This window comes from Terrapene carolina, unplaced genomic scaffold (genome assembly GCF_002925995.2).
Source record: "Terrapene carolina triunguis isolate 2854851 unplaced genomic scaffold, T_m_triunguis-2.0 Scaffold85, whole genome shotgun sequence".
Classification (NCBI taxonomy): domain Eukaryota; kingdom Metazoa; phylum Chordata; order Testudines; family Emydidae; genus Terrapene; species Terrapene triunguis.
This window is the reverse complement of record NW_020664436.1, coordinates 20,249,596-20,261,953: the sequence shown is the minus strand read 5'-3', so window position 1 is coordinate 20,261,953 and position 12,358 is coordinate 20,249,596. Positions and strand designations below refer to the sequence as shown.

Below are 12,358 nucleotides of genomic sequence, written 5' to 3'. Positions count from 1 at the left end.
ACCCCCCATGTAATAACCTCGTGACCCCCCTGAGGGGTCCCGACCCCCAGTTTGAGAACCCCTGACGTAGGGTAAAGTGCCCCTGCAAGTGGATTTAACAGTTAAAGATTTTAAAAGCGGTCTACAGGATTAAGACACTTATCTTCCATTAGATGTTTTATGTCCTAACGCTTATGCTTTATTTGCACTGCATTGTATGGGTCCCTCCTGACTAGCCTGATACTATGATGAACTCAGTGCTGAGTCACAATTTCCCTTTCTTTCCAGATCTTTGCTGACACTATTTTAAAGCGCCACAAGGCCAAATCCTGCTCCTCAGTACTGTGGATTCACAACTGCAATGGGAAACAGAATTCACCTTTTGTTGCTTAATACATTAGCCTAGCGTAACAAGACACATTTTGAAGCTTTTACAAGTAGATCTGAATGAAAGCATTTCTAAAATGCTTAACTGACATCTCTAATAAATGAGAACTAATTTACCCTTGTCCTCCCCATCCATTCTCCGCTTAAATTTCTTTTTTACTTTACCATTGAGTAAAGCCACTCTCCTACAGAGTTGTCACTCTCCTGCAAATGTTTTCTTTTGAAGTATTTTCCTCTTGTTTTCTTTTGAAAGGCAAGAAAATCTGAACTCTAAACTTTGACAAGCCTTTTTTTAATACTCCACAGCACCCAAGGAGAAAGAGGTAGTTGATCTCCAATCCCAAACTCACCATTTATAAAATAATAAATTTGTACAGCACCTTTCAACCCAAAGCACTTCACAGATAATGTATATACCAGCACCACTGAAATGCAGCTACCTGCGGGGTGGAGGATGAGAGCCAACTGGATGCATAGCACTTGACACTCAGGGATGAAGATGGATGGGGAAATTTCACCAGGAATAGCAGGGCAAGTTCTTAATTTTATGCCATGCGGTCTTTAATGCTCAGACAGAGGAAGCAAGACACTAAGATTTTTATACATACTCCCAAACAGTAAACTCTAGAAGGATGAAAAGCTGAGTCAACCCTATTAGGAAGACAAATTCAAAATTAATAACAGGAAATACTCTTTCCACACAAAGTATAATTAGACTGTGGAACTCATTGACCCAGGATCTCATTGAGGCCAAGAATTTAGCAAGATTCAAATCTGATGTTTCAGGGTTTAAACCAATCTCTAACTCTTAAGGATTAGGATGAGTCCTACATAGGGGCTGAGGATTAGGCAGATTACCACATTTACCTTCAGTGGTGTTTCTTGAACCTTCCTCTGACAGTGGTTAGCACCAGATGCTTCAGAGACAGGATACTGGACTAGATGGACCCTGGCTCTGATCCAGTCTGGCAATTCCTACATTCCTATGTTGCAGGGTCTTTAGGAATTCTTTACCTGATGCTTAGGCCACTAAGCAAACCCTCTATATGATGTTTCCCCAGGTGGAAACTTCTATCCTCAGTACAAATCATTTTAATTTTTCTGATTTAAAATGTTAAATATGTCTAGTTAGGATTGTACTGCAAGTCACTAGCAACTACCCTTCACTGACTACTGTTTTTTTTCAGGTGTGGGGGTGTAATTCATGTGTAATGATTACATCAAGGATTATTTTAAAATGCCATTTTACTCTGAAAAAGTGATTATATAAAAATGGCATCATGTTTGTTGTGTTTGATTCCATATCGATTTTGCTCGGTTTATAACTTAAAACAGACTTTCTCCGTCTGAGCTCCAAGACCCAAGTTGAGTCCTTCTCTATGACATCAGTAATAAAGATTCTGCAGGTCAGATTAGGTCTTCAATGACACCTGTATACTCTCATTGCTTTTAGTCGGTTTGCACAGAACTAGTGGTTTGGAATTAAGCAAACAAGTCTGGTCACGATGTACAAGGAGGAACAGAATCATGCTTCTGCCCTCTGAGCTGCATTGACTATATAGTGCTAACAGGAATAAAATCAGTGAAAACTGTTTTATTCAAGTCAGGCAGTACAACTCTGAATACACTAGGAGCAAATCTGTTGAGTAAGAAGGTGTTACTTTCATGTATTTATTTTTCAGAGCATTCCTAGAGGTTTTAAAATATGAAAAACAAAACAAAACATAGAACAGTTTATCCAGTAGTGCTGCTTGATCGTGCGTAACCCTAGGATATGTATTGTCCCTGGATACTAGGAGCAGCTGTAACGGTTTAGTACGATTGAACTGCCACTGAAATAAATTGCAAAACTCTCACTGTGTTCATATTTTCAACGTAGCAGTCTGTAAAACCTGGTTTCACTTTGGGCATCCTGCTGCCCCTATCCAGAATGTCTAGGCAAACTGCGAAGGTGATTTTTAGAACTTCTCCTGTTTTGTCTTACACACATACAAAACACCTAGGAAATGCCATACAAAACCTCCAGTATCTTATGAGAAAATTAAGATTGAAAAAAGTTAAGCAGTCTAAAGTCAGAAAATACCAAAGTTAAGACTGTGCAAACTTATTTCTGCCACTCTGTGTCAAGGCATTATTTATATGACCACATACCGCCACTGGAGGACTTCTCCTACACATAAGAGGGCAGAGTTAAGGTTCAACATACAAATTTAACTTGTGTAGAGGGTTATTGTTTTTTTTTAAATACAGATTTATGTGATATTTATGACACTCAGACTCAGTGTCATCTGGGAATGGGAGGTCCCAAAGGAGGTAAGACACCATTCAGGATATGTGTGACAGCTAGAGCAGAACATAGAATAGGTGCCAATAAGTCTTATCAGACCAACCTCTTCATTCAAATCTTTCCTTAAAATATACTTTTAGATAATTCACTAAAGACAGATGTGTACAATTAAAAAACCTGTATGGCTTTAAGATTGGCTCTTTATCCAATGGCCTATGGGCCAGATCCAAAGTCAACAGAAAAAACTCTCATTGACTACAATGGGCTTTGGATCAGGCCCTGTGCGTCTGAACTGCATGGTCTAATTTAGACCCTAGTCTTGCAGTTGATCCTGGATGGCTTTTAGGCAGACCTCCATACCTGAGTGGAGTGCAATTGCAGGTGCCCAGGTGCTCTCGCATGGAGTCAATTGCAGGATTGGAGCTTTAGGATCAAATCGTGGGAGTCAGGGAGCAAATCTTACTCTGGTCTACACAATGACCAAGTTACATGGTGCACTAAAATTCACCATAAGAAAATTTAAGGATACAAGACACCACTTGATACTGCAGGCAAAAGACATTTTTATACAAAAAAATTATTTATTGGCTGTACTACAAATAGCTGTACAGAGTGTAAACTTTAATGTATCACCTGATATTTGAATAATTCTGGAGGAATAGTTATTAAGCACCTTCATTTCAACACATTTTTGGTATTTACAGTTTTAAGACATATTAAAGTATATGAATACACTGAATTAAAAGTTATTAAAAGTTACACAAAAAACTTTAACATTCTATATGGCATTTGATATTTTTGTGATAAATACATAATTAAAAAGGAAATAGTCAGATAGTTCAAGCTCAAAATTGGCTCTGTTATAGCAATGTTATAATCTGGAGGAGAACGGCCTCAGTTTTTTTAACTATAGCCTGGGGTTTTTTATTGTAATTTATCACTGTGACCAAGAGATTATAAAGACAGCTATTTAGATACATGACTCTCACAATCACATTTGGTTCTTCTACTGCAGATAAGCTATCCTGCCTGGAGCAGAGGAGCAAAACTTAAATCCTGTTCCCAGAAATGGTCTGCTGAAGCAAGGCTTATTAAAGTGTTTTATCATTACAATGTGTAATCTCTTATGAAATCTGTGCTGGATTTTCCTAACTGCTCTGCACACATTGCTGTCAGTGGAGACACGCTCCATCTTCACATTGATTTCCAGCACAGATGTTTTGCCCTTACTGTAAACTGACACATGAACAGGGCCTTTTTTTTTTTTTAAGCCCTGTGAGATTGTCAAAAGTGTTGCCTAACAAATACTCAACTGTCATGGTTGTTCATGGTCTGTAAGAAAATAAAATATCCAGGTTTGTCGCAAAGAAAAAAAATTGGTAGGGCAAAATTGAAGTGTCATTTTCAAGCTTATAAAATAGTATCACAAAAGTAGGAAATGTAAACACTATTTTAAAAAATACTTGACAGTGTCCCTTTAAAAACACAACACCAATCAATCGCCATTCTTTGATGAGTAATTGGGATTTGTATCCCAAGTCTCAACTTTGGAGACAGCCAAAAGCTATTCAATAAGTGTCCACTAGCAAGACAAAAAATAAACCTCTTTTGGGAAAATCCAGGGAAAATTTCACAATACCTGCTAAAGTATTGCTGGTATTAAGATGATTGCACACAGTACGAAGAGGTAACATGAACCAGTACAGGAGCTATCCCTGTGCTAAAGCATATTGGTTAACTTCCCGTAACATTATCAATAGCCAAAAAGCAAAGGTTTGAGAGAGTAGCTTTAATTTATAAAGGCTTTGGCAACTGAGGGGGTGGGAGGGGATGTATTGTGGAGTTCATGTTGCCAAAGGATGTTCTCACGCACCCACTGACCCATCCTTTGGACCCCAGACTTACTGCCTAACTAAGGGCTGGTCCACACTAACCCCCCACTTCGAACTAAGATACGCAACTTCAGCTACGTGAATAACGTAGCTGAAGTCGAAGTATCTTAGTTCGAACTTACCGCGGGTCCACACGCGGCAGGCAGGCTCCCCCCTCGACTCCGCGTACTCCTCTCGCGGAGCAGGAGTACCGGCGTCGACGGCGAGCACTTCCGGGATCGATCCCAGAAGATCGATTGCTTACCGCCGGACCCCAAGAAGGTGATGCTGCAGGGAGTGGGACCCTCCCTGGGCAGCACAGACTTACCTGAATGCCACCATGCTGTGCTATGGTGTATGTGTTGTGGCTTGCCCCCTGTAAGCAGCATGGAACTTATCTTTACTGTCTTCATTTTATGCCGATAGCTGTGAACTATTTACAGTACTTTCCCAAAGGGAGACTCTGTTCTAACACATTTCCTGGTTTAGCTCTCAGTTTCTTTCTATACAATCCACTCCAACTGTGTTGTCAGGGCAGCGGCAAGAGCGGCCTCCGGGGGTAGCCAGGCATAAATGAGTACAGCCTCCGTTATTCACTGTGCAATAGTTATGCCCTACAAAAGAACAGGAGTTTACATATAAAAAAGCCTTCTAGGGTGAACCAGTTCATATAGTAGAAAAACCAGGAACGTTACAGAAAATATAAACCACACCAGAGTTAGGGCTGCAAGTGCTTTACTTTTGATTTCTGATTGATCAGCTCCTCAGTATCATCCCCCCAGTACCCATCAGATACCAAGTACCAATCTGGATATCATGTGATGGAGCAGGTGGCAGGTTTCTGGAGTTGGGAATGATGTCACAATGGGTGGGGAAAGGTCCACAGGGAGCAGCAGTGATTGCATAGGAAAGGAAAAAAGAGTTTCCGAGATTGGTTACAGGCAACATGAAGGACTATGCTTAAAAAGTATATCCAGAACTTTAACTTTCATAGTTAAATAGAATGCAGAGACAGTGAGTGAGTGAATGAGTGAACAGAAAGAAAGAAAAGGGGAGGACTAAGTCCAGAATCCTAAGAGATGTCATCCAAATAAAGGAGAAAAGGGAGGATGAGGAGCCATTAAAGGAGACGGTGAAGGAGTGTTCAAGCAAAGCAGAATAAGCAAGAAACAAAGCGGTGTGTGCTGGAAGCCAAGGGGAGGAAGTGGAAGAGACAGTATCAAAAGTAGTATATAGACCAAAGATGACGAGGTCACAGAGAAGAAGGTCATTAGTGACAACGTTTCACTTTAGTGGTGAGGGAGCAGCCAGATTTGAGGAGTCTAAAACAGTGAGAGTTAACTGTATATCTCCAGGATTTGAGGGGCAGGGAGTCAGGATGGTATTTAGAGAGGCAAGTTAGATCATGAGATTTTCTTTTTAAAATAGGGACACAAAAACATGTTTGGAGAGAGACAGACACACACACACACCTATGAAGCAGAGCAGAGAAAGCTGGCCATGAAAAAATGTAAACTCACATTTACTTAGATGGTTAGCTCTGTGGGGCAAGGACTCTCTCTTTGTATGTACGTACACTGCCTAGTACAGTAGGGCCCCAAGGTGCTACCATAATACATATAATAAAAAACATTTAACAAGTTTCTCAATGAAGATATCTATATACTTATCCTTTTTTAATCACACACCGTGGTAAGTAAGCACCTACATTAAACTACTCAAAATCATTAGCAAAATATCCTCTGAACCCAAACTCTGTCACAATCTTGGTCTCAGCTGAAAAGAAAAATCTCTCAAATCTAGGATCATTGTAATCCTAAAACACAAACTTTTCTGTCGACAGCCAGACTGAATTTGGCCAGAAACAACAAGACTAAACAGTGGCATTAATTCCCAGAGAAACAGAAATTGTTATTTCAAGGATATTAATTTCCTCCTCTGAGCCTCTATTGCTCAAGCTAAGTATGAAGAAGAAGAGAAATAAAGAATGTTGTTTCTCTGAAAAGAATTACCATCACCATTACCATGTTTCCAAAATTCACAAGGGGCTTTTGGGACATGTGAATATTTATGGATATAACTCAAAAGCTTAACATTTACGCAGGGCAAGAATGACTTTGCCTATTCTACCACCTACTGCTTCTTTAACTCTTCCTTTTTTAAAAAACACGGGATTATTGATCCCAGCAGGAAGACTGAGATACTTCTATAGTTATGAGTTTAAAATAAAATGAGGCCTAACTAGTGCCCTTGGGGATGGATAAAACATTGTGTTTAGCTGACTGACAATTGTGTGCGTTATTAAAAAGATGCTTGAACTTTCCATAGTGCGGACCCCATCTTGTGCACGTACCTGCCCCTCCCATTCATGACTGAACAGGCCACCACCTTCTCTCCCATTCATGACTCCGTAATGTACCTATGGAGGCTACAGCAATTGCTTACATGGACAAAGTTGTATTTTTAGCATCCGTTAATGTTAAGAGATGGAAACCATGTGACCAGTCTGCTCTCCACCGACCAACAGCAAGTACTCTGTGGGCCACAGCTTGGGAACTGCTGGGTAACTACATTCATATTCTATAGCTCCTGGAGAACCGTAGGGATTTTGTGATTACCTTGTGGGCACTGAGCAAAAGCTGTAGTTATTCCATAAAGACGTGCGCGTTTGTGGGGCTGGAAGTTATCGTTCTCTTTTGAAATTGTGCGATCCACAGCTATAACAGCATCCCTACAGTACACAAAAGAAAAGTGTAAAGGTGAGCGAGGGCTTTCCCCTAAGATGACCTCAGAAGAAAAAAATTGGAAGAGGAAGCACGAGATACTTTTTTACATTTTAACACCCTGTCAACTAGTAATGCTGAAGCACACAGGCAGACCAGAGGGTAGCCAGTATCCCCAAGCACGAAGAACCCCAGGGTCTGGTTTGTTTGATACAGAATCCCACTTCTGTTGGGCAACCCAAATATGTCACAGCCCTGATTCTGAGGAGCAGAGGGATCTTCTAGTAGCAGGGTAACAGTCTTTTTTGGGGGAAGGAAAGGTAAACATAGGACACTCAGTCTGACCGTGTCCCTCTAGGGAACAAGTTTATTGGCAATTTAGATACTCTTCTCCCCTACAATATTATTCCTGGTATGGCCACAATGGAACGATCCATTGTTATGGACAATGTTCCACTTCAAGAGAAATCTGACATTCAGAATTAGATGGGTAGGAGTTCAGCCACTCAGGTGCAGTTGTTGCCTGCTGTAACCAAAAGGCGACTGACTGGCAGAATGGTGACATTTTCCACTTCCCATTTTTAAATGGCATTCTGAAGTAATATTTCATAGATATTGGGTTCAACCTTGGAAACTCTTAGTCATGTGACTAGCCCTTACTCCCAAGTAGCCCTGTTGAAATCAGTGGAACTATTTGTTCTAGATAGGTTTCAGAGTAGCAGCCGTGTTAGTCTGTATCCGCAAAAAGAACAGGAGTACTTGTGGCACCTTAGAGACTAACAAATTTATTAGAGCATAAGCTTTCGTGGGCTACAACCCACTTCTTCGGATGCATATAGAGTGAAACATATATTGAGGAGATGTATATACACACATACAGAGAGCATGAACAGGTGGGAGTTGTCTTACCAACTCTGAGAGGCCAATTAAGTAAGAGAAAAAAAACTTTTGAAGTGATAATCAAGATAGCTCAGTACAGACAGTTTGATAAGAAGCAAGTGTGAAAATACTTACAAGGGGAGATAGATTCAATGTTTGTAATGGCTCAGCCATTCCCAGTCTTTATTTAATCCTGAGTTGATTGTGTCTAGTTTGCATATCAATTCCAGCTCAGCAGTCTCTCATTGGAGTCTGTTTTTGAAGTTTTTCTGTTTTAAGATAGCCACCCGCAGGTCTGTCATAGAATGGCCAGACAGGTTAAAGTGTTCTCCCACTGGTTTTTGAGTATTATGATTCCTGATGTCAGATTTGTGTCCATTAATTCTTTTGCGTAGAGACTGTCCGGTTTGGCCAATGTACATGGCAGAGGGGCATTGCTGGCACATGATGGCATATATCACATTGGTAGATGTGCAGGTGAACGAGCCCCTGATGGTATGGCTGATGTGATTAGGCCCTATGATGATGTCAAGTGACTCCCACCTGTTCATGCTCTCTGTATGTGTGTATATATATCTGCTCAATATATGTTTCACTCTATATGCATCCGAAGAAGTGGGTTGTAGCCCACGAAAGCTTATGCTCTAATAAATTTGTTAGTCTCTAAGGTGCCACAAGTACTCCTGTTCTATTTGTTCTAGAATTTGCAGATACAGTCTTGGTCACACATTTATATGGATTAAAAACAAACTACTGGTATTTTAAAAATATTTAGTCTGGAATCTTATCTGCAAATTCTAGTAAAGTCAGCCTAGAGCATAATGTGGCAAAGACTTAAATTACCTGCCTCCAGCAAACAAAAATAAGTGTTGTTAACAGCTAAAATGTTTTCTTCTTATTACTGATTGAACATTTACATACTAATAAGGATAAGAAGACCCTCAATCAATTTCTGTACTAAACCTCAAAGCAAGTGCTGCCATAAGACGTATTAAACCACCCCCTCAGATTAAACCTATCCCCGTCATGTTCAGCATTAAAAGCATCTTGTTAGAGAACAAATTATTAAACTGAGAAAACAGTTAACTAGGAACATTAATACATCCAACTCTAAATTTCCACTACGCCCTGCCTCAGCTGATTGCCAGGAGAGAAAAAAATAAAATCTCTAAGGAAGAATACATGCGCTGCCAAGAGAACAGATGCAGTGAACCTCAGTTTCTACCAGGCAGAAGACCAGATTAAAATACAACTATATAATTGCTTAAACAGATAGCCTACCTCCTCCAGTCTGTGTAATATAAATTCTTCCCATAGCTTGTAATACTAAAAGGATACTGGACTCCTTCAAGGATCTTTCGTCGACCAAGCTGACTGGGGTTCATACATTCCACCCTCTTGGTGCCTGTACACAGTAAAACAATTTACTCTTTGTATATGACAAATAGTTTCTTTTTTTGCGGGGGAGGGGAAGCACAATGACATAATCAAAAGAGCATGTATAGAGAATAATTTCCTCAAGGTCCTCCTCCTCCATACCCAGCCAAATTCTTGTCCAGATCACATCTCCTTATATGCCAAGGACCAAACCTTTTATAAAATGTCTCATTTATTCCTATGTGCCCACTTTGGTAGATCAGTGTTATGCCTGTGGGACTTCATTAGAACGACGGATGAAAGCCCATTCAGGTCCTTGTCTGGATGTTCAGTTAGACTGAAAGATTACAGCAACAGGGACAATTTGTGCATACGACAAATTTTGCTCACGAAGAGTGTGGGCCTGGCCATCCTGAAGATTAAAGGATGATTTCTCCACAGAAGATTTACAGCCTGGGGAGCAGCAGTGAAAGTTTCTCCACAGTGCCTCGCCAGTATACCTCGACTCTGAGCTGGGGACAGAGCAATTCTTTGACTGAGAAGGCAGCTGAACCTGAATGCCCATTCAATTCTGCGCCTCTCTGCTGGAGCGACTGGAAGAGTGCTATGGTGCCAATATTGCAAAAGGGCAAGCTGGATGATCTGGGTGACTATAGTCTGGTTAGCCTGACATCAATCCTGGACAAAGATAAAAATACATCAATCCTGGGAAAAGCTGATAATTATTAAAGAATTAAGGAATAAGAATGGGATGAATGTCAGTCAGAATGGTTTAATGGAAAATAGTTCTTGTCAAAGAAATCCAATTTAATTCTTTCACGAAATTACAAGTTTGGTTGATAAAGATGTAAAATACTTAAGACCTTTGCAAGGCACTTGACTTAGTAGCGCATGACATCATCATTAAATATACAATATCAATAGACCACACATTAAATAGATTAAGACAGCTAGCTGACAAATCTCAAAAGTAGTTGTCAATGCGGAACTGTCATCAAATGGGAGTGTTCCTAGAAGAGTTCCACAGGGTTTGATTCTGGATCTGATGCTATTCAACATCATCAGAAATCTGGAAGTAAATATAAAACCACTGCTGATAAAATTTGTGGATGACACAAAGATTGGCCAGATGGTAAATAATGGTGAGGACAGGGCAGTCAAACAGAGCGATATGGTAAGATGTGCCCATTCAAACAAAAAGTGTGTTAATACAGCCAAATGAAAAACTATGTGTGTAGGAACACGGGATACGGACCATACCTATGGAAAGGGGGCTGTATCCTGGGAAGCAGCGACTCTGAAAAGGACTTAGGGGTCATAGTGGACAAGCAACAGATCATGAGCTCCCAGTGCAATGCTGTGACAAAACGGCCGTATGCAATCTTTGGATGTATAAACAGGGGAGCAGTGAGGAGGAGCAGAGAGGCGATTTTGCCTCAGTACACGGCATTGGTGAGACTGATATTGGAATACTGCATACAATTCTCCACATTTTTAGAAAGATGTTGAAAAATTGGAGTGGGTGCAGAGAAGAGCCACACAAAAAAAAAAAAAAAAAAAAAAAATCAAGGGCTGGAGAAAATGTCTTCTACTGAGAGACTTAAAGAGATCAATCTGTTTATCTTATCAAAAAGATAGAGAGGTAACTTTATTACAGTGTATAAGTACTTTCACAGGGGAGAGAATACCGGGTACTAAAGGAGTCTTTAGTGGAGAAAGACATAACAAGTATCAATGGCTGGAAGCTAAAACCAGACAAATTCAAATTAGAAATCAGGCACGCGTTTTTAACAGTGAAGATGATTAATCACTGGAACAAGCTACCAAGAGAAGTTGTAGATTCTCTATAACTTGTTGCCATCAAATGAAGACTGGATACTTTTCTGGAAGACATGTTTAAGGTCAAACACAAGTTATTGGGCTCATTCAAGGGGTAACTGGATGAAGTTCTATGGCCTTAGACTCTCTGAATACCCAATTCCCCATATCAAGGGCTAAATATGGATTAAAGATATACTTGTTTGCAACAAACACAAAATAAGTCTACAGCATACTCAGTGCTTTCTCCTTTCAGAACTAAAATCCTTCAGCTTGTATACCTACTTTTGGTGAATCAGCAAGAGATAATAAATAAAACAGTGGATACTCTGAGGTATGTCTCTCAACCCTGAGAAAAGATAAAGTCCAAACAACTCAAAGCATTTGTTCATGAGTCATGCTGTGCATCATTGCACTGGTTATAATGTTTAGTCTGTTATGCATTATGAATACACATTTCAGCACCTCTCTTTACCTGCATCAACCCAGCACAGCATTGAGGAGTAAGTGTCAAATGTCAGACCATTTGGTAATCCCAGATCATCTTTAACAAGAATCCTTCTGTTTGTGCCATCCATGTATGAAGTTTCAATTTTAGGAGCATCTCTGTTCCAGTCAGTCCAGTAAAGATTTCTGAATAGGAAGAAAAGGCAAAAAAGTTAAAATAACTGATCAATCCGAAGTAATTTATCTTCTTTTTCTTTTTTACATAAAGGAAAACTTTTAAGGAAACAAAAGAGGAAACGGAACATTTAGATAGAATGGCAGAAAGCAGCATATCTGACTTTGATAGAAGATACTGAAGTATAGTGAAGTAGCATCCCTTTAAAAAAAATTGCTTTTCCAGCATTGTGTAGAAGCTCATTTACCAAACAGAAAAATCCATTTCAACAATACAAAGTCAGTTCAGGTAAAAACAAACTTCTCTGCAGAGTCATCCTCCCCACCACCTGCTTTGAGGCTGATTAGTGGGAGAATTCAGCACATATTTATGTATTTACTTTAATTCAACATTTTCTTCAGTATAACTTGGAAGA

General features: G+C 39.9%; 1 protein-coding gene across 1 annotated transcript in view; it reads right to left on the bottom strand.

The window, feature by feature from the left end:
- Nucleotides 1-4,751: 4,751 nt before the first annotated feature.
- The window catches only part of NID1 (nidogen 1), an 80,657-nt gene continuing 73,050 nt past the window's right edge, over nt 4,752-12,358 (bottom strand). The window contains exons 17-20 of the mRNA XM_026649668.1: nt 11,797-11,954; nt 9,408-9,531; nt 7,143-7,255; nt 4,752-5,138 (exon numbers count right to left, since the gene is read on the bottom strand). Coding sequence (XP_026505453.1) covers nt 5,017-5,138; nt 7,143-7,255; nt 9,408-9,531; nt 11,797-11,954 — 517 coding nt within the window. The 3' untranslated portion in view covers nt 4,752-5,016. The remainder of the gene's footprint in view (nt 5,139-7,142; nt 7,256-9,407; nt 9,532-11,796; nt 11,955-12,358) is intronic.